The sequence below is a fragment of the Epinephelus moara genome, chromosome 22, assembly GCF_006386435.1.
Source record: "Epinephelus moara isolate mb chromosome 22, YSFRI_EMoa_1.0, whole genome shotgun sequence".
In the NCBI taxonomy this organism is placed as follows: domain Eukaryota; kingdom Metazoa; phylum Chordata; class Actinopteri; order Perciformes; family Serranidae; genus Epinephelus; species Epinephelus moara.
In genome coordinates, this window is record NC_065527.1 from 26,943,495 (window position 1) to 26,966,399 (window position 22,905).

At 40.4% G+C, this 22,905-nt stretch overlaps 4 protein-coding genes across 4 annotated transcripts in view; 2 read left to right on the forward strand and 2 right to left on the reverse strand.

The window, feature by feature from the left end:
• psmb8a (proteasome 20S subunit beta 8A) overlaps positions 1-2,580 on the reverse strand; it is a 5,633-nt gene extending 3,053 nt beyond the window's left edge. Inside the window, 4 exon segments of the mRNA XM_050035678.1 lie at positions 28-157; positions 1,186-1,297; positions 1,719-1,860; positions 2,195-2,580. Of these exon segments, the coding sequence (XP_049891635.1) occupies positions 28-157; positions 1,186-1,297; positions 1,719-1,860; positions 2,195-2,344 (534 nt within the window). The 5' untranslated portion in view covers positions 2,345-2,580.
• A 1,050-nt stretch (positions 2,581-3,630) lies between these two features.
• psmb13a (proteasome 20S subunit beta 13a) lies at positions 3,631-7,240 on the reverse strand. The gene is made up of 8 exons (XM_050035676.1): positions 7,107-7,240; positions 6,782-6,869; positions 6,214-6,311; positions 5,821-5,961; positions 5,591-5,706; positions 5,150-5,208; positions 4,320-4,471; positions 3,631-4,051 (listed from the first exon to the last, which is right to left on the reverse strand). The coding sequence occupies exons 1-8, from the start codon at positions 7,166-7,168 to the stop codon at positions 3,940-3,942; spliced, it is 828 nt and encodes a 275-aa protein (XP_049891633.1). The 5' UTR covers positions 7,169-7,240; the 3' UTR covers positions 3,631-3,939.
• psmb12 (proteasome 20S subunit beta 12) lies at positions 7,158-12,660 on the forward strand. Its single transcript, XM_050035681.1, has 6 exons — positions 7,158-7,314; positions 7,771-7,841; positions 10,574-10,705; positions 11,449-11,578; positions 11,695-11,839; positions 12,492-12,660. Exons 1-6 carry the CDS (start codon positions 7,267-7,269, stop codon positions 12,617-12,619), a joined length of 654 nt encoding a protein of 217 aa, XP_049891638.1. The 5' UTR covers positions 7,158-7,266; the 3' UTR covers positions 12,620-12,660.
• An 846-nt stretch (positions 12,661-13,506) lies between these two features.
• psmb9a (proteasome 20S subunit beta 9a) lies at positions 13,507-22,642 on the forward strand. The gene is made up of 6 exons (XM_050035682.1): positions 13,507-13,844; positions 13,999-14,066; positions 14,480-14,611; positions 15,120-15,249; positions 20,503-20,644; positions 20,811-22,642. Exons 1-6 carry the CDS (start codon positions 13,794-13,796, stop codon positions 20,936-20,938), a joined length of 651 nt encoding a protein of 216 aa, XP_049891639.1. The 5' UTR covers positions 13,507-13,793; the 3' UTR covers positions 20,939-22,642.
• Positions 22,643-22,905: the final 263 nt, after the last annotated feature.

Here is a 22,905-nt window from a genome sequence, read left to right on the forward strand (position 1 = left end):
ACATAAACACACACACTCACAGCTTACCTCTTTGTCCCATCCACAGATCATGCTTCCCATGGAGAGGCCCATGCCTCTGTAACCTAGCATCATGTTAGACAGCAGCTTGGAGGCAGCAGCCACAGAGATCCTGTGGTTGTTCCTCAGTCGGTACAGCCTGGATGAAAAAGTAATAAAATAAGTCACCAATATATTCATATGGAAATCAAATGACAAATCAATCAGTCATACAGGTTGGCCAAAATTTAGGGTCTGCCAATCCTGAAAAAAACAAAAAAAACAAACTCATGATACTCCTCCTGAATAAATACTGACTCATATATGTCGTAAGACTTACAAGGGATTTGATAAAAGGTGTATTTTTGGCAAAATGTGGAAGCTTCACACACATCCTCCCAGTATAGCTCTGTTAAACAAATCAGGGTGATATGAGATGTGTGTCACCTGCAGTTTTTTGTTGTTGATTGTTGTTGTGGAGCGCTTTGTTGTTAAATGTCTGTATTTAAGCGTAATGTATTTTTGTGTGTGGTTGTATTTGTCTGACAGTTGCCACGGACACAAAGAGAGTTTCTGAAAGGATAAATAAACAAAATTTAATAACTAACTAACCCTCAACCCGTCAGCACTGTTTCAAAGTGGACACCCAAGATCAGTGTCACCAATTCAGTATCTGACCAAATATCTCCCCTTCTGTTCCTCAGTTATTATGTTGAATAATGGCCAGAAAAGTGTCTTTATACAACATTATGATGTCACTGTGGTGTTGACCTTTGACCTTCTGGATATAAACTGTCATCACTTCATCATTTTATCCTAATAGACATCTGTGTGTAATTTTGTGATAATTAGTGTAGAAATTCTTACTTGTAAATTAAATATTACCTACTGTAACATGCATTTCATCACATGAACTCCACACAGGGAGACCTAATTTGGCCAAGGTGGGGCTCAAAGCCCGGACTTAGAGCCCAGGACCTTTCTGCTGTGAAGTCACTGTCCTAACCACTGAACCTTTTTGCTTCACTCAACAGGACAAACTACACCAACAAGCTTTAACTTGTTTTTTTCTTATGACTGCTCAGATCTTTACTCAACTGCTGTATGAAAACAACTTTCTAAAAATCGACAGATATATAGAACATAAAATGACAAAAGGGATCAATATTCAAACACTGCATGACAAACCTGCATTCTTTGGCCAGGAGTCTCTCCCAGTACTGGCAGTCTGCGGCACTCCCTGACATGGTGCCCAGCAGGTAGGGATTGATCTCTATGACCTTGTTGACGTCGTTGGATGCTGCAGAGCCGTGACATATTTGGGAAAAGGAGACACTTTAGTGACCAAGATTACATGTGGAAGCATTAAGCATCCCAGTGTAGCAGCACGCTGGTTACACCTGTTGCCTTATTGACTTTTTGTGATCATCTTGTTCATGGTCCCTACATTTTACATCTCAAAGCTCCATGCCTCTTTGATACCTTTGGTCCTTGAGTTGATGACAGTCTTTTTCACACAATGAACAGTATGTTGGCTGGGCAATATCACTGACTGGGTCATGCCTAGAGGCTAAAAGGCTGTCACTCTCTATGAAATGAAATGATATGCTGGATTGCATAACTTTTTCCACACTTAATCCAACTTTTTGTGCAGTTCCACCTCTTCTAACATTTTCCAGAGATGGAAAAGAAGACATGCATTTCTTTACATGCGTATTTACCTAAGTAACGACCAGCTGAGGCTCTGGAGTCCACAGCCACGATGACTCCATGTCTGAACTTGAAGGCCAGGGTGGTCGTACCATGGTTCAGGTCTATACACACACCTCCGTCACGGTTGCAGGATTGGATAAACCCGGAGGGCTGGAATGAAATCATAAGGGGGATCTCAGTGGGGCGCATGATGCGTAATGGCACTGTGTGAGTGAGTGTGTGTGTAGCCTATGTGTGTTGATACAAGAACACGAAAGTGAAAATCTATCACTACCTTATATACTTTGACAGTAACTCGTGATAGTTAAGATAAATGCATGATATGAAATTTCACGAGACGCAAACCTGCACCGCACACTGAAATCCACAGACGCATAAAATAACTTGAACCGCACCGCGTCTGACGCTTCATGTTTGCAGCAGGTTTACCGGATGAGATTCAGAATATTATTTTCTTGCCAAAACTCGGTGAAATGATACTCACATCTACACCCAGAGGGACAGCAAATTCGTTAGTTTTGGCCCCGAAGTTGTAGTGGTTGGTTCGGTCGACGAGGTGCGTCTGTCCTGCTGGAAGAATCTGCCCACGGAGTTCAGCATAAGGCTTAAAACCAGTTACTTCGAAAAGAGCCATTGTGTATTTAAGTTAATAAACTATATTCTGATAATATTTTATAGTTTAGGTGTGAAGTTTTCCAAAATGACGAAGGCGACTGACAGAGCGTCAAGGATAATTTCCTTGTGCGTGACAAAGGATTCGAAAGTGAAAGGGTTTAAAAACTACTTTATTGTAGTTCTGTCCTCTCGAAATAACACGCCAAATTAGTCAGCCACACAAAATTTTTGCGCAAGTATGACAACATATATTCCTGCAATCTTTGCTGTAAAAAATAACTGATTAAAAACTCAAGACTTTGTAATATTCCGTTTAAATTAAAAAAATGGCCTAAAACAGCATAAACCAATCGGAGTGCACGATTTTTTTCTCATCATCAGTCTCTATGCGGAAGTGCAGCACTCAGGTTTGGGGAAGCCTGCAGAAGTAATAATGATAATAGTAACCCCCAATCTAATGCAGTTAGGGCAATGACATGTTAATGACGTAGTATAACCTATACATGACAATAACATGCAGCAGCCTATAGGCCAGGGATAGTCAACTTGTTTTACCTTGGGGCCAGTTTTGCAAGATAACAGTAGGCCAGGGGAAACAAACATTATGTAATAGCCTAAATGAATTGCCTGTTTTTCAAAATTAAGATGGTTGTTGTCCTCACTCTTCTTTGAAAGAGGCAAATCCAGTAGCAGTGCAGCACAGCAGCCCCACACAGGTCAGGTGTACGCAGGGGATAGCCCAAGCTTCTGTGGGGGTTCAGGGATTCTCCCCAGGCAGTTTAATAAACAAGCTCTATTTTGCCTTTCTAATGCAGTTTGGCACCTTATTTACATTAAAAGTACAAAAATATTCCAAGTGTGAATCAATGTATTTTCACTGTAAATAAGAAAATGAGAAGTGAGCCACCTTGCACCCATGGGCACATTATGAGACAATGGACCCCTGGGCACAGACATGCAAAGGGCCCCACCACCAAGACATACAGACTTTGGGGTGTTTTTACCTCTTCTTTGTTGTTGTTTTACATCTTTCTTAAGTCATAATGCATCTTTTTGTGGTTTTGTGTCTCTGTATAATTTTGAGTCTTTTCTTGGTCAGAGTGACATTTTGTAGATGAAGGCTCGGTAAGCCCATTGAGTAATTCATCCATGCTGGCACCCTGTGGCCCACAGGCTGTAAACTGAGTATACTATAAGCTCCTTCTTACATTGGATTTGTTATGATAAGCACAGAGCGTCTGTTTGGGGACTCAAATTTACAATCAAGTCAGTTAATAACTATAGAACATAAAAATAAATCAGGCAACAGGGTCAAATTAAATTTTATTCAATGACATTTTATTATAATCCCGATTGTAAAAACATGTTACAGTCTTCTCATTGTTGCCCAGTAGCAGTCTCTCAGCTAAATGTAGTACTAACTCCTGCAGTATTTCTGACCTTTTCCACATCACAGTGAAGCATAGCAGCAGAGTAGAAACCATGATGACAGTGTTTATCTAATATCTGAGATGTTTCACTTCTTATATTCGAAAATTAGTGAGTAACATATTAAATTGAAAGACTTTTACTGCTTATTGTTGTGGTATTTATGTGGTGAGAATGTGTCGTGACTCAGGCTGTATCCATCTGCTGCACGGTCTCCTGTACAACTTCCAGCTTTAAGGGGACTTCTTTCTCTGTCAGAACCGGTGTCGTGCCTGGACGATATTTGTATTTTATTTTCCTAGGGGAGAGGGACAGATGGAAAGATGGATGAAGCTTGATCAATCATTATAGTCTTGTTTAACAGAATAAATAATATACCAATGTAGGTTTTCAAAACTATTTTTTTGTTTTTAAAGTGTTAAGTTGTTCAAGAATTAAAAAGCTTACGGGTGAAGTGGCAATTTAGCACACAAAACGTTTATGACAGTATTAATATTCACTACTCACAGAGAAAAGAATAATCTGATTTGCAGATCTTGAATAAAGTCGTACTCATACTGGCCTACCTGTTGTCTTTGAACTCTGACACCTGGTAGGGTCTGATGTAGTCCACTCCCTGCCTGGTGATGACACAGATGTCGATGTTGTTGCCTGAGCCGAGGTCACTCATGATGCCCGCGTGGATGGCAACACGCACAAGCTCCTTCGCCTTCTCCAGCTGAGAGAGTTAAAAGAATTCAGGGAGATGATGGGGAGAGTGGGAAGCAGAGACACAGAGGAGAAAACAGAGTTATTCATCAGTTTTAAAATCCATCTGAAGCAGTGCCTCGACACACTTTTTAGGTTTTTCTCTTTGGTAGCAGTCAATAGCAAGAAGAGTGAATGGTTCTTAAAATTTTCTCAACTACTTGCATAACCAAGAGGGTTATTTTTTATGAGATTTTCACAGTACGATAACCGTTTTAGAATATATCACGGTTTCGTGGTATCATGATATATTTACACAGTTATTATTATGATTATTATTACTACTATAACTACATTGTAATAGTTACAATGACCTTTACAGGAATAAAAACAGAACTTTTTTGCATGAACAAAAGCAGGCAGTCAAGTAGGAAAGAAGATGCGTACACACAAGTGAGATTCTCTGTGCAGTTGAATTATATTTTAATACTGCGGATAAGCAAATGGACACGATATAAAAATGGTCAACTGTCATATCATTGTATACGGTTTCATGTTATACAGTACTGCTTTTAACTTAACTGCCACACTGCAGTAATTCAACTAAAGATGCCCAAAAATAAGTGAAATGATTTTGTGATCATATCTAAAAGATCACATCTAACAATAACTTTCACAATATGTAAAAACAGCTGTCAGGGTGGCGTACCTCCAGGTCAGGTTTGAACCCATCCTCTAAAATCCCAAGAGCAGCTAGATCACCAGATCCTGCATGGACACAAAGTGATGGCAAATGAAACAGACTGTATGTAGTGTGAGAGTGAATAAAACACAGAATGCAGCAAATTAATATGTATAATGTATTTTATATTGGTAAGATATAGAATCTCTGCCAGACACTAAAATAGAACAGTTTTTATATGATCTGGTATTGATAGTTAATCAATCTTTAAAAACCATTTTATACACAAAATGACACATTTGAAACATAAAGCACAAAACCGGGTGGTTAGCCTGATAAATAACAGTCAGCATGGCTGAACAGTCAGAGAAGTGAGCATTGCAAAAACTCAACTAGCAAAGAATCCAAGACAAATATGTCATAGTAACAGAAATGCCATTGCTTATAGAAAAGTATCATGTCACCTACCCATTGCAAGGTAGGGCACCTTATTTACACTCCCATATGGCCCCACTGTGTACAGGTGGTTCCCAGTGCAATCCACTCCTCCAAGTATAAGATTGGCACCAATTTGGCCGTGATACCTGATGGGCATAGAGATCGAAACTGTGATTAACACCACAGTTAAATGACTTGAGTTTAACAAGTGTTTAACTCATTCACACACCTGTAGATACAGGTACATGTGCAACACAAACCTGTACAACATATCCTGTAATATGTTGACGGCCATGACGACTCGAGGGTTCCTCCCGCTGTTCAGAGAGAATATGGTGAGGTTGGAGGAGAGCAGCTCTGTGGTCTTCTCTGTATCTGCTGCTGTGCCTGCTCCACAACAACTAGGGAAAGTAAGAGAGAAATTATGTGAATGTGAAAAGAATATGAAGGAAGAAAAATAAAAAGGGAACTGGGAAGATAGAGAGAAGAGAGGGGAAGATTAGAGAGAAGAGAAAGAGCAAGACGTAGAGTGATGACTTCTTTTTCAAGACACTATTTTGCTTCAACAGACTCAGAAATCCATCAAACAAACAGAGTGACTGATTATATTGAGTAATCACTTTTGGTCTCAGTGTATCGTGTATGAGACTCACTATATATTTGGAGCAATGTAGTGGATCTTGGCACACATCTTGTCAGCCACCACTTCACTGGAGGTAGCTCTTGTGTCTGCTCCCAGCACCACCCCATCCTGCACCAACACAGACAAATTGAGATACTAGTAACGCAACTTATCATGCAAATTACATTTATGTGCCTGACATGCATTACAACAACAGCTCCATGGAGAAAGTGCTTATTTCTCGTACAACTACAACTGTAGTTGCCCTTGGGCAAGGCATTAAAATCTCAGTTGATCCAGTGGAGCTGCCCGGTCACCAGTACAGGATGACTGTGACGGAAGTGGGCAGCTTCCATATGAAATGTGTGCAGTGGACATTAGTTGCATTTATGTTTTGTCAAAGTTATGCATTGGGACTTAATAAAAAAACTTTGCCTTTTCAGTGATGCACTGAAAAATACATCTGGTATACTTTGGGGGAAAAATAGCCTACATGACCTAATTCATGATTCATGGACCAAAGTAACTGTTTTGGTGAATATTTTGAATTAAATATGAATATTTTCATCAGTGCAGTTTACACAGCTTTATATACTCGCCTTGAACACAACTCCTGCTATGGTGGTGCCTGTTTTCATCGCTTTAGGTGTCTGTCCCTCACCAAAAAGACCCTCTAATGCAGCATTCCTAGAGAGAGGGAGAAAGGAGGAGGTAACAGGGGGGTAAGCCGCTTTATGTTATAGATGTAATATCCGTCAACACTTTATTTCTATATTGTTTCATTGATTAAACTTATACGCAAACAGGAAAAAGTTACTTTCACTTTTGATCTCGATGAAAGCTTAGTGTAACTGCCAGTTTGATTTATTTTTTTTCTATAATAATTCAGTCTGCTGCTCAGAAGACATAGATATAAAACCATACCTTGCTGCGTTGTCGAAATTAAACCCAGCTGCAGGAGTTTCGAGGACATTTGATAGCGCCATACTGGATCTGACTGCGTCTTCTCTGCGCGTCTCAGTGCGCCTGAGGTCGCTGTTCTGAGCGTCACCTCTCCCTCTTCTCTTTCGATTTTGGAGTGAAAATGGAGAAACACTGCACGGGCTCACAAGTCAAAGGAGTCAGCACAGGGGTGAGTAGATCCGACCCGGTTCACTTGTATCTTTCCTGAAGCAGCACCAGATCATATTACGCGTAAAAATGATCGATAACCGATTCCGCGGATGAACAGGTGATGCTGTACCTGAATAGTAAGCAAACACAACGTCAAATGACATCCACCGGACATTTCATGTGGTTTATTATAAGTGTATTGTTTACATTTCAGCTCTGAACTAGTTTATTCCTTACATTTCTATAAAGAAACGACTGGCTGCGCTTTCGTTTTCAGTTAATATCCACTCATAAACTATTCCTCCACAGAACTCAAAATCCCAGAATTCATAGCTTTGCTCAGTCTGCTGAATGGACGCGAAGCTATGAGGGAAAAAAACGACATGTCTGTGATGCTGTATAACCCAGTGTTATGTTTGTCTTCTCTCATATTTGGCTTAATATAAATACTTCTAAACACTCTCTTCTTCCTCAGACCACCATCCTGGCTGCCACTTTTAATGGAGGGGTCGTGATTGGTTCAGATTCCAGGGCTTCCATTGGAGGGTGAGGATGTTAACACAATACACTGAAGTTGCCATTATTGTTAATCACGTACACAGGACGGACTGCTTGATGACGTTCATTATCAAGATAAAATTTACAAATTCAAGTCGATCAATTCAAAAAACAAGGTGTATTGAATGATATGGCAACTCCTCAGGGCCCCAGCTCCAGCAACTGCCTGCATGTTACATTTATCCAGTAAAACTACATTTTATATAAACTTCCAAACTTATTCAGTCAAATCTGGGGTAGATGGAAACCTGGAAAAATCTAAAAAAGGCAGATTTGAAAATGTGTCCTTTTGTAGCTAAGCTTCCCCTCTGCCCCCTCTATCCTAGTGCTTCCCATTGATTTATTTAATTTTATTTCATTGTAGAGTTGAACACAGCTCATTCACTCAGCCCCTACTTGCCCTCTCTCTCTGTTTATCAGACAAGACAAGAATTAGCTAGCTAGCCACCCCACAGTCTTATCTCTCTTCCAACCACTGTGGATTGCTTCCCTGGACAGAGAGCTGGCAGCAGCTCAGGGGAGGGACCTTAAGTTGGTGGTTATAGTGGCTCAGGTATGGTCAGCAAAATCCCTCAGCGCCAGGTGTCACAGCAAGCTGGTGGCCAGCAGCAGCACCGAGTCTAACCTGTGTAACGGCAGCAGCAGAGGGTCTGCTGATCTGGCAGGAAGTCAGGGCTGTCCGGTCCCCCTAGCTGGAGCTTGCGTTGGCAGGATTGGGGCTGCTGAAGCTGCTGACAGGAGGTCCGTGTCCAGAGCTGCTCCACACTCTTCTTCCAGTGATAGTGGTGTGTAGCGGCAGGGACTGAGGTGGAGGAAACACTGTGATTCAAGGCTCTAGCTAACGTTAGCTACATAAACATCTGTGAGTCTTTAGCTCCAGTGCCGTAACAGAAACACGAGGCCCCTCCGCAGCTAACCCGAGTGTGTTTAGCTCTCTGAAACACTTCACTGGTATTGACAGGTGTTATGTTTAACGGAAAGACCATTTTAACCAATCAGAAGTCAGAGTCAATACCGGAATAGGGAAGTGCGGAAAATAAAAACAGCTCGACCCACAAAAATAGCGCGACCTAATTCAACAGCAGAGGCGCCTGAACGATCAACTACACTACCACGAAAGCAGCGACGGGCCTGCCAATGGAGGTTCTGGATCCGGCTGGGTCGGACCTCCGTTGGCAGGCCTGTCGCTGCTTTTGTGGTAGTGTAGTTGGGGTAGCTAGCAACAGGAGCAGCCCCCTTTGTTGGTCGTTAGGTCGAGCAGCTGGATATGCCATCCAAAGAGAGCAGATAGCACGCTCACAAATAAAGTTAGCACCAGCATGTTTGTCTGGTCTGCCATTTCACTAGCTATTTACCGTCGCTCTGACGTCAAACAATGGAGACAGGTAATAAAATACTGTGGTTATCCTATCTACACACAACCGCTGGCACCGGAGTCTTCCAAAAACTTCACCCTGGACTCCGGTTTCAAAGAAATCGCATAGAATAATACACGGTTTCAGAAATACACGGGTTTGTGTGGACTAGGCCTAAGTCCGTCTTCCTTTCTTGGGTTGCTTTGCAGTGTTCAGTTGCGTTGCTAATGCTGGAATAGCAACTTTCACTGCAGGATTCTTTGCTTTTGAATCAGACTTTCACTGAAGTGACGTGCACGTGCATCCGTCTTTGTAGAATAGCCAATAGGAATGCCCTCTCTTTGAAATGACCTGTGATTGGCTAAAGTCTCCTGTTATGGCCTCGAGATTTTCATTAAAAAAGAATGAAAACACAGCAAAGAGGAGGGGTAGAAGTTAAGCTTTCTCTAAGACCATTTGAATTACAATATTCTCAAAGTTTATTATGGGATTTTTGCTCAGTGTGCCAAAATTAAACTGCCTACCCCAGCTCTAAGTTTTTATGAATTGCTCTACTGAACTCAGTGGCTAAATGTAACTGTTAACTCAAGTACTGTTCTTTAATACAATCTTGATGTACTTTACTTGAGTATTTACATTTCATGCTACTTTATACTCCTACTCCACAATTCAGAGAGAAATATTGTACTTTTGATTGCATTTTATTTGACAGCTAGTTTCAAGGTACTCTACAAATCACAATTTACATGTATAAATAAATGAATTAAATTATCTTAAAAAATATTGTGCATTGTATAGATTACACTATCCAGTGGTATAGGAAATTAAAATTAACTCGGCTTGACCTATAGCAGTAAAATGCTGCTTACACATTGATGCAACAAAGGTAAATATCCAATAATATAATGTATCATATTATAACACTTTACATGAGCCATTTTTCTGCAGTAAGTACTTTTACGATTGAAACTCTGAGTAAATTTTGCTAATGTTACTTACATACTCATACTTACACAACATTTATGCAGGACTGATGCTACTTTTACTTAAGGATATGAATAATCTTTCCACCACTGATAAAACTAGCTTTCACTGTCAGCTACAAGTAAATGGAAAACTTTGATACTCATCTTGTACATGCAGACATTTAAACCTGAATCAGAGGGTTGTCTGTCCTGTGAATGGTCAATAACTACACAGAAGCATGTGTAAGACTTCACTATGATGACCTGATTGTATTAATGATAGCACATCACTCCAGAAGTTAAACAGCGTCTCTTCTCCCTGCTGCAAATGTGTATGTAGTATCTGAGAGGTCTCTTTGCATTATGGCTTCGTTCATCCTCTCTTTGTCTCTCTTTTCAGGGAATATGTATCATCGAAGACAATCAACAAGGTGATTCAGGTTCATGACCGGATCTTCTGCTGCATTGCTGGCTCACTTGCAGATGCTCAGGCCGTCACTAAGGCTGCAAAGTTCCACCTGTCCTTCCACAGGTGCCACATACACTCATATGAATACTTTGGCACATATTACATACACAGAGATGTTATGCTCATCACATTGAAATAATACTTTTTAATCCCACAGGTTATTCTGGTTATTTTTATTCCTCCATGACTCCTAAGCAAGGACAGTCATACACAGTTATGTGAATGCAAACTGACATCCTGTATGCGCTCCAACAGTCTCACATGCATCACATACAGCAGTGAAACCCTTTTCTATCATTGAATAAACTGATGACCCCTGACTAAGTTATGTATTTTATGTATATTTCATATTATATTTAATGCCTAACAGTGAGTGTACACAACAACTAATAAACTGTATGATTACCCCAAATAGTGAAGACAGTAATTGCAGGAAGTTTGTGTTAAATAAGAGATTTGGATGGATTCTGAGCTGATTATTACCTGTAAATATTGCATCAGGGTTTAGTTTTACTGATATTTTTAAGAACTTTAAAAAAATATATTATGTTTTTTTTCCTTCATTTTTTAACAATCACACATACTGGACAGGCTTCTGTTTTTTGACAAATTCAGTATTTTCTTCTTTCCAATGCTTGGTGATTGTTCTACTGTATAAGCTCTTGGGGTGTTTTAACTGTGTACTTTTTTGATGCAGGAGGCTGTTAAGTGTAGTGTGACGGTTCTGTCAGTATAGCTTGTGTTTAGGTCTTCGGCTTTTATCTTGAATAATAATCTCAACTTTAACCCCCCACCCCCATTTGCAGTGTCCAGATGGAGACTTCTCCACTGGTAATAGCAGCAGCATCTGTGCTGAAAGAACTGTGTTACAATAACAAAGACGAGCTGCAGGCTGGCTTCATCACAGCTGGCTGGGACAGGAAGAAAGGACCACAGGTAGGCAGTGGCTATGAGGACAGCCAAATGCCAGAGAAGCAGTGATAATGACAATACATAATAAGTCCACGTTGCAGCATTTAGATTCCTTGCTAATATTCTCCATCCTTCTCCAGGTTTATGTCGTGTCTCTAGGTGGGATGTTAGTCGGACAGCCGGTTACCATCGGTGGCTCAGGCAGCACTTACATCTACGGCTACGTTGACGCTAAATACAAACCCAACATGAGCAGAGAGGAATGCCTACAGTTTGCCACTAATGGTACTGTTGTATTATTTTACTAACGCACCCAAACTTTTATGCTCGTTTTGTCAGTAAGTTCATGTCAGGATTCGAAAATATTTATTGGAATTGTGATTCAATGAAAATATGAATATGAAGGAAGGTGCTAACAGATGATGATTAATGCTTGGAAAATCTTTGCTGGGTTTGTAATCATTACAATGTAAAACAAGAGTTTGACACAAAATACTTAACTTATGGTTTTATTTCAACATGTTACGATCTTCAGTAGCACGTGAAGTTTGCTCAGCTGTCACGGAAATGACCTAAATATGGAAATTTGACCTGAAATGAAAAGTTAGATTAATTTTCAGATTCACACTTAGGGGAATTGTATATTGTTACATATTCAATATCCAAAGATCTGCAGTGTTGCATGTGCCTCTTTTATAAGAAGAAGGCTTCTGATTGGAATTAAGGGAAAGAGTTCAACAAAAAAAATAAATAAATAAATTAGGTTCAGTTTAACATTTGTTTTTTACTTAGCAGCCGTAGAAGCTGTATAAATATTATAGACTTCTTGTCTGTCCTTGTTTGACTTGACCTATATTTCTCCTGCTTGTTGTTCTGATTTGTCTTCCTTCCTCCTCCACCCTCCCTTTGCTTCACCCCTCTGTCTCTGTGCTCACAGCTCTTGCTCTGGCCATGGGTAGAGACAATGTCAGCGGAGGCGTGGCTCATCTGGTGGTGATCACGGAAACTGGGGTGGAGCATGTAGTTGTACCTGGTGACAAGCTGCCAAAGTTCCATGATGAGTGACCACCTTTAAGCTACCAATAAAATTTGATTTTTTTTCCCAATATGGAGTAGTTCTTGAAATCCTTAAACCACAGTTTCATCACATATTTGCTCTGCAGAACTGGGATGTAACAAAATATACATGCACTCATCTGAAGAATAAATCAGACACATGAACATGAGTTATTTTGCTGCCAATGAAAAACTTTGACTTAACTGTTGAGTGCTTCTTATTATGGTAAGATGCACACTATTTTCCAAAATTCCACTCTTGACTATTGAAACATAAGAATATCCATCATAAAGTAATGTCTCTCTTTGTTTTTTAATGTGTCAAAACTACATGTTTTATGCAGTTTTTTAAATTGAGTTCTATGTTTCAAATATCTTAATGAATCTGTGACTAGGCCATAGTCACAGAGACAACAGTGTGGGAGACCAAATGTGCTGGGGGGTCTGGGGTTCCTTCCACAGAAAAAAAAAAAATGAAAATCGAAAACTCATTTACTATTATTTATCATAAGTACAGGAACACAGCATGACACATGAAAGGTACTACTGTCTACATAAATTACACATGCAGTGCAAAATAAATTGACAGTTTACTCAGACTTCACTTTGGTAAGCTGACAAGTATAACCTGATAGTTTAAGTTGAGTGGCCCTGTGAGCCGTGATGGCTGCCTTGATATGTGACGTGTTTACTGAAATGTTGCCTCATATCATATTAAGGTCCTTTAAGTGTTCTAGTCCGTACTGTGCTGTATGTATGTAGTGTTTTGTAGCAACAGAATGACTTTCTGGCCCATCCAATCAAACAGTTGTGTCATCACAAAGTCCACTGTATACTTACAATGTACACGATCTGCACTGAGTTGAAATATGCGCACATTTCAGTGATACTCCTGTAGTTTCAATGCGAGTGAACAGCTCGTTGCAGAGGAACAACTTAACTTTCAATTTCGATTTAATTCAGGAAAACATGGAGTCCGTCTGATGTTTGAAGGCTTAATTTGGTCTAAAACAAACGCTTCGTAAACAATTTAAGAGCAGTAAAGGAGATTTCCGAAAGCAAGAGAACGTTATACTTTATATAACCGGGACACCTCGACTGAACGCTTCGGTTTGCGCCTGGCGTCACCATTACTTCCCTGGCAGACTGGTACAGTCGTTGTTGTCGTAACCAGATTATCAGCATGTTGGAAGAATCGGGGCCAGAGTGGTTGTCTGCGGAGGTGAAAACCGGGGTGAGTATAAGATTTGTAATGTTTGAAAAATTTGGTTGTCTATTAATGTGCGCAGCGCTGAATCCTTGTGACTTTCTGGGCCGCATGTGGAATTGCGGATGAGTGGAGTGAATTATTGAAATAGCCTATTTAATGCTTTTACCTTTGTTTGTAGACAACCATCATTGCCATAGAGTTTGATGGAGGGGTCGTGCTGGGGTCTGATTCCCGAGTGTCTGCAGGGTAAGTTAGTGCGTGCGTGTGTGTGCGCGCTTCTGTTTGCATGCACGCCACGGCGTGTCCAGTTCTACCTGTAAAATACTATCTTTACTAAGACACCAGGTATTCTTAAAGTTCACATGCATACTGACCCGAAATCCTTCCACCTCGCCATCATCGCTGACATGCAGAATCCCCCCCTTGTTTGGATTAATTTTAACTTTTTTGTTATTTCACAGAGTAGGTCTAGGCTACATGTAGGCTACTGAAACAATGAAATGCAGTGTAGCATCTAACCAGAAATGCAAAAAGTGCAGAGAAATGTGCATATGTTTAGTATGTAAAAAAACAAAAACAAGGGGTAAATATGAACCTGCCAAGATTTACACAGTATGAACAACCCACAATCCACACTCCCTTTTCATCCCTCCACGCAGGGCATCAGTGGTGAACAGGGTGATGAACAAGCTGTGTCCCCTCCATGATAAGATCTACTGTGCTCTGTCAGGCTCTGCTGCTGATGCTCAGACCATTGCTGAGATAGTCAACTACCAGCTCGATGTCCATAGGTAAATACACACTAGAAGAAAGATAAACTTGTTACCTTTTATCAAATATAAAACATATATGGATTATAAGTATAGTGATGTGTTTGGAGGTGCCTCCTGATTCCAAGTACACAGTTACAGCCCATGAAATGAGTAAGGACTTCTATTTTGCACGTTTTATACATATATATATATATATATATATATATATATATATATATTTATGAGCTCAGATAATAATGTCACTTAAGTGTGTAAATGTTGTTTGTGAAGCTTTCTAATCCTGCCAGACATTAAAACTATATGAGCAAATCTGAATACGATACAGAAATTTCCACTGAGTGAAATATTTTAACTTTAAAGTTTAACATTCATCACCAAGTTTCACTACTGGCCACTTAAATCTAAAGATATTAGTATTGTATCGGCCTTCAAAAGTGCTTGTGAGTCTAAACTATAATGCACACCGCATTTAATTTTTATGGGAGACACTGTTACGGTAAGTTTTTTCTGTGTCTTCCTCTGTTAGTACTGAGATAGATGAGGACCCCCAGGTTTGCTCAGCTGCAACTCTAGTGAGGAACATCTCGTACAAGTACAAGGAGGAGCTGTCTGCACATCTCATTGTGGCCGGCTGGGACAGAAGAGATGGAGGACAGGTCAGTAAACACATGTAGTTGACTCCAATCTGGAGGGAAGAGTTTCAAGCTTAAAGGTCCTGTATATGACATTCAGAGCATTATTTTAGCAGCAAGTAAGTATTTGCAGTGTAAATATATAGTGCAGTAATAGCATCCTGAGCAGAGAATGAAGCCACACACCCTGTGTGTGTGTTGTAATCCCAGCTTCTCTTTTCTTCATCGTGTTAGCAGGGCCGGTCACATGTTCATGTTAGTGCATACGAGTCTGTGTGTGTGTGTCCCACTGGCTAGCTAATTGCCCCAGCCCTGCACTGCGCTCATACGTCAGTTACAGCTGACATCACTGTCCCAACCCACAGTTGTGTGACGGTGTTGTCACGCAGGCGTAACACCCATCCTCCAGTTCCCCCCATGTTAGCACCATCAACTCTGTCAGGACTGTTGCCAGTGTTAGCACTGTTTGCTCTCTTAGCACAGGTAGCTGCTAGCCGCCAGCTCAACCACCTCTTTGTTGAGATTGTGTGTAGGCAATCCTGACTTAAATGTTAGATTTGCTCTGAATTTTGCATACAGCTCCTCTAAGCAAGAAAGATAACTGGGAAAAATAACGTAATGATGTCAAAATTATTGTTTGCAACTTTTGCCAAATTGATAGTAAAATTGCTTAGATTGCTTAGATCTTGTCTAGCCAACCTGATCTCACAGAAATACGTGAAATGACCACGACCTCTTAACACCGCATTCCGTGGTACCGGCACGTAATGGGTTGAAATTACGTGCCGGTACCACGGAAACAATGCCAATGTAAAGTCAGTTAGGATCCTTTCCCGTGGTGGACACACGGATTCCCTGATTCAACAACGTCACGTAAACCTCGTTTTCCTCAATGATATCTTTAACATTCCTGTATACACACAAAAAAACGGAAGTGTCCTTGATAACTCAACAATATGACAGGTTAATGTCAAGGCTATACAATAAAATAAATGTATTTTGCCAGCTTTTGATAGCATTGGGCTTTAAGAGCATTGTGCTGTGGGCGGATGGGGCGCATTCCACTACTGTTTTGTAGCTACTGTCTGCCGTGTGTGGGCTTCATTCCATTTCAGATTACCGTCCGTCTGCCGTAACCGAATCCAAAAGCCACTAATAAATAAATAAATAAGAAGAAAAAAATAAGGCTGAGCACAGAAGAACCAGAGAGGAAACACCATCACATGGAGGGAGGCGGCCGCCGCGGCAACCCAGCCACCCTCCACCTCCACCACCAGGGGAGAGCGGACCCCAAGCCAGCACCACAGAACCAGCGGCCGCCCCCCCCTCCATCCCCGGGCACACACGCTCCCACTGAGGAAACACTGGAGTTAAGAACTAAACTATTATAAATGACATAAAATATTAAGATGTAGGCCTAACATAAAATAAATTTGTTATTAAATAAATTAAAACATATAGCCTACAGTAGGTAAAAGAAGAACATGCTAAAAGTAAATATAATAATAGGCTAAATAGTATCTAAGCAATAATAAAGTGTCTAAACAATAATAAATATTATCTAAATTATCTATTAGGCTACCATTCCACTCTGTAAATACATTTTAAAATTTCAATATAATTTTAATATTATTTTTGCTTATTTCATTATTGTTATTATCGGTTTACTTTTTAGTAGTATTGTATTGTCTGAGGATGACTCATGTTAGTAACTATCTACAGTAAAAAAGAAAAAAACAAGCAAAGAAACAAACAAAACTCATTTTATACACTGGGCCTTCAAAGTGCTCTCTGAAACTACACCTGGCATGGCTTGTGTCCAGAAAATGAAAAACTCAAAACTTTGTCGTAGAGCTAAACCAAATACATCATTGGAAAGGTCTCAACCTGGAGAGTAACATATGTCAGTATGAAGATTCTGCATGGCTCCTGCTTTCAGCCATTCACCTTTGAACCTTGACCTCAGTGCATGTTTGAGGGCTTATAACTCAGCAACTAAAGGGGGTACAGACATAGGGCCAACTGTTATAGAGAGCTCTTGACCTCAACTATCATGTGAGTGTAGTCAACAACTGGGGGTGCTGTCAGATATGGGTAAAATATGGATAAAATTAATTTTCACCCATTTAAAAATTAGATATTTAAAATCTGATTACGCAAGTGTGTTTACCATCCCCTTAAAGTCCACAGTGTACTCTCAATTCAGTATTTACAACTTCCAAATCTAGAAAAAACACTTATATTTTTCAAAAACTACAATTCCCTGGGACCACACCATGCAGCTTGATACATATCAGCAACATAGTTGTAGTTCTTCTGATTTGCAATGTAGGGTTCTAAATAGGGTTGTAAAAATATATATATTCCCAATATATCTAATATCTAGTAAATCCGAACTAGTAATGACACTGCACCTAGATGAACTATGGTAAGAAAAAGTAAAGATGTCGGCTAATTTTTGATATTTTAGCTAATATGCTAGATACGGCGTTTTTAGGACGGTAGGTTTGTTTGCAGCTTGTAAAATAGGGCCGTAAAAAGATAGATCTACTGAATATATCTAATATCTAGTAAAGCCGAATTAGTAATGACACTGCATCTAGATGAACTAAGAAAAAAAGCAAGGATGTTGGCTAATTTCAGATAATTTAGCTAGTATTGTACAAATGGCGTTTTTGGGACTGAATATTTGAATAGGCCTATATCAAATATCTTGTACAGCAGAACTATCATGTTATTATTATTATTATTATTATTATTATTATTGGTGGGAAATTATAACAGAAGAATATATTTGCCGTTTTAATATCAAGAACACTTTCGTGTTTTTGTGTGTATACAGGACGTTGTTGAATCAGGGAATTTGTGTGTCCACCACGACAATGGATCCTAATTGACTTTACATTGGCATTGTTTCCGTGGTAATTTCAACCCATTAAGTGCTGCCACCACGGAATGCGGTGTCAAGAGGTCGTGGTCATTTCACGTATTTCTGTGAGATCAGGTTGTGTCTAGCCAACACCCATTTATAACAATTTATAACAACTTTATATGAAGTTTATGCCACAAGTGCATTTAGGATGTAGTCATCTCCACTTTTTTGCTGGTTAAATGGCACATGATCCTGGTGCAAAGTAATACGCAACGGGCAAATAGGTTGTATTTAGTCCCTTAATGATTCATAGGTGTGGTTTTGGTGTAACATGAATTCAGTCAGTCAGAGTGTCATCTCCCATTCCCTTTAAAAGTCAGTGTGGCTGTACCTGGCACACTGTTCTCACATAGTGGATTTGTCAAATTGAAGAAGTGAGCAGCTTTCTGACAGAGTAATGCAGTTCGAGGCATAATGTCACTGCAGCAAATATCGTGGGACATTTCAGTAGCAAAACAAAAAACTGTAGTTATAAATTTAACAGAGGAAACAGAAATTAACGTTAAGCCTCTGAAGTAATCATTGAAGTTATTTTGCTTCTTGTGTGTAAATGCCACAATGTCTCCCTTGTCTGTTCTGCTCTCTACTATGTTCACATTTTAGAGAATGTGATTAATAACTTCCTTATCAATAATGTATTAATTTATCCACAATCTATAAGCTCTTCCCTCTGTGTTTAACAAGCAGTGTGTATGTGCATTGTTAACTTGCCAATGTAGGCACATTACTGTGCCATTCTGACTTTTGACCAGGTTTTTGTTGGTCAATGGCACAATTTAATCGTTTCCTGCAGCCTCAAAATAACAATGAGGCAACAATGTGAAGTACATAGCTACTTACACAGCTTGGGTGCTGGCCATGAAATTGACATCTGTGTCAGTCTAAAACTAGCAATGACAGTTGTGGTGCACTGTGCCTGTGCTGGGTGTAAGATAGGGTCCTTAAAGGGGCAATAAGCGAAATTCATCATTTCTAGATTGAAGAAATTAAAAAATTGCGATGTGAGGAACTAGAGGTGTAATTTCATCTGGAGTATAGCATGACCTCACCCTCTCTCTGTGTTGATCTCCAGTCCCTTGTTTACAAGCCGGTCCGGCTGCGCGTTCATGTACGTTCATGTGAATCGCCGCCTCCTCCCTCCTCTTGGAGCCCTTGGTCCTCCCTCCCTATAAAAGGCTACAGCCAGTGAGCGATGGCAGATGGCATGATGGTACCTATAATAAATGTAATATACTTGCTGAGATGGAGGCGAGGCTCAGTGACCAGAAGAGCTGGTAGAAGCACTCCATAGCTGTTACTCCAGTAGCCGGTGGCAGCCGACTAGTGCTAACTCTGGGAGCTAACGCTAACTATTCTCCGCAGGCACGCAGGAGAGTAGGAACGTTAGCGTGGTAGCCGACTAGTGCTAACTGCTAACGCTCCCGGGAGCTAACGCTAATGTTCCTACTCTTCTCTTCTTCTCTTCTCCGGCTCACGGGCCTGGCGGGCTCACATAGAAGAGTAGGAACGTTAGCATTAGCTCCCGGGAGCGTTAGCAGTTAGCACTAGTCGGCTACCACCGGCTACTGGAGTAATGTTAACTGACAGCTATGGAGCGCTTCTGCCAGCTCTTCTAGTCACTGAGCCTCGCCTCCAACTCAGCAAGTATATTACATTTATTACAGGTACCATCATCACTGAAGTAGGCAGGGGAATACCTAAACACAGCAGAGACCAAGAGTGAGTGAAAGACGTCGCTAACTGCTAAACTAAGTTGGCTGTTCAGGTTTTATTCCCTCGCCCCTGTAGCGAGTGAATCTGCCTGTAGTGAAACCGGGGCTAACAGGTGCTTCCTCCTCAGGCTCCACTTCACTCAGCTGCTCGACAGACCCGCTGCTTCTTCCCACTTTAACCTGAATAACAAAAGGAGCTAGCTGGGAGTGGCTAGCGGAGCGTTAGCCGCAGCATGACCGGANACACCTCTAGTTCCTCACATCGCAATTTTTTAATTTCTTCAATCTAGAAATGATGAATTTCGCTTATTGCCCCTTTAAGGACCCTATCTTACACCCAGCACAGGCACAGTGCACCACAACTGTCATTGCTAGTTTTAGACTGACACAGATGTCAATTTCATGGCCAGCACCCAAGCTGTGGGGGGGTGGAGAGCAGAGGTAGAGGGAGGTGTGACTCATGACCATATGGCCATGACACACTTTGTTTTGGCCCACAGGCAGTGCACAACAGCAAACCTGGCGGTGAAACGATTTCGCTTTTTGCCCCCTTAATGTTATAGGTGTCTATACAGAATGATATTGTGATCTGTCTTTCTCCTTTCTGTGTCTGTGCCCTCTGACCTCTCTCAGGTGTTTGCAACCCTTAATGGTCTCCTAACAAGGCAGCCATTTGCAATTGGTGGCTCTGGCAGCTCATATGTTTATGGGTTTGTTGATGCTGAGTATCGCAGGGGCATGAGCAAGGAGGAGTGCCAGCAGTTTGTTGTCAACAGTAAGTTTTTTTTTTTTCCATAGACAGTTTTTTTTGTTTGTTTATTATGGTGAAATAGCAATCATACATTTGCTGCTTCTCATCATTTTATTGTTCCATATTAATATATCTACCTATAAAAACTCTCCTCACCTGTCTAACTCTGTCTCCTATTGTCTGCCTGTAGCTCTGTCTTTGGCAATGAACCGGGATGGCTCCAGTGGTGGTGTGGCTTATATCGTCATCATTGATGAACACAGCACAGAGGAGAAAGTCATTCTTGGAAATGACTTGCCCACCTTCTTTGATCAGTGATACATATACAGTTTTTTATCGCTAGTTTGCCAAGCCACTGTCATGCATAATGCAATTAGATTTTGTTTTGCTCACAATAGCCACCACACTCACACTTTTTGGCTCATCTGTCAACTAATTCAGCTTGTAAACTAAAAAAATATTGGACAAGCCTTAGCCTTAGCCTTTGTGTTTGTTAGTAATTTAGAAGCTGCTAGCCCTCTCAAATCATCAGATTTATCTGATCAAGTTTGTGGGTTAAAAAAAAAACTTTTGTCATATTTGCTGAAACAATCACTATATTCACAGAGCACTAACTGAGACAAATAGTCTGTGAAAAAAAATCACATTTCTCACTCTAATGCCCTGTAGCATTTTTACCACACTTATGAAAACAAACAATCAGAGGCCTGTGGATATTCTCATTCATCCAGGTCATAGTTATCTCAAGGCAATTGAATCGAACGCAACTGGACTTGGTTTTGTCTTAGAAGACGTTTCACCTCTTATCCAAGAGGCTTCATCAGTTCATGCTTGTCTGACTAGGCTGAAACTAGTCTGCACAACAATCAGAGCTGAGGAGTCTCTAACTCAGGGGTCAGTCACTGCTCATCAACTGTGGTCAAACTGTCAAACTAGGCAATGCTGATCAAATATAAATCAAGATTCTGTTCAGGCAGTGATGTTTTCAGAAAGATGCTTCAATGTGCTGTTTAGCTATAAAATAAGAAAGTTGGCCCAGGCGGTGGGCGGCTCACCACCTATCACAAACACACATTTTGCAGCTAAACAGTGCACTAAAATATGTTCTGGAAACTCTGAGGCGAGAATGCAGTAACAAAATCTCGATTCCTATTTCCCAGCGCTGCTTAGTTTGACATTTTGACTGCACAAGAGCAGTGATTGACATGACTGACAGCTGCTTTAGAGACTCCTTGGCTCTGATTGGTTGTTTTTGGTGCAGCAAGTAGATTCTAGCAAATGCCATTAGAAGCATAGGAAGGAGAGGAGGGGCTTGATTTTTTTTTCACAAATTATCTGTTGGTTATTTTCAGAAAAGTAACCAACTGTAGCTTTAAGAGACTTTGACATGTAACAAACAAGAATCTTACAGGCCTTTATTGATTTTTCTGCCAAGGAAAAACTACTGAGACAACATCCCTGCATGTAATTCTGTCAGCATAAGACATGGAAATGGTTACTGTGTCTATCAAGTGGTGTTTTTCTCTAGCCACCAGGTCATCAGAGGCCTCTTCCTTTCATTAAACTTGTTGCAAGGCTCATCAAACAGTCAAGGAGGCTGCACTACCAATTTATGTTTTAATGGGCCTGAGTGGCAGAGTAAAAAAAAAAAAAAAAGTAAATTTGACAAAACCTGCAGCACCTGTGACATACCTTAAGCCTCACTATAAATACTCCCACAGAAAGTTTCTCTAACATTAGCAGCAGCCCTTGTCTGTGTGATGTGTTCAGTCTGACAAACATTTCACCAACAAGTGAAAGTCAGTTTTTTGCACCACCCAGGATTATGTCACCCTTTTCCTTTACTCAGCAGAGGTGTTTTTCATTCCATATGAAGACTAGATTAAGTTGGTCATCTGCCTCCATGATTTACAGTTGCAGACTGGACACAATTACTGCTTTTTTAAATTTACATTATTGTAGTGCATAGTGCCCACAGATTGTGTGAAATTTGGAATAAAATAAAAGCCCTGTGTTGACATATTTTTTGATGACTTCTTTATGACTTCTTTACAATGAACCATTCCTTTAAGCTGTTTTATGTTCTAAGGGAGGATGCTGTCCCAGACACTGACAATATATGTTATAACTGTAGTTTACATCCTGGTAGGATGAAGATACCAATAAGGAATTAGAAATAGTTCACGTGTAACCACTCAGTTTAAGCATGCCAAATTGTCCTGATTCAAAGTTTAGTTTGGTGCTCTGCAGTTGGATTTCAGGGAAACCCCTGGTGCTCTCAGAAA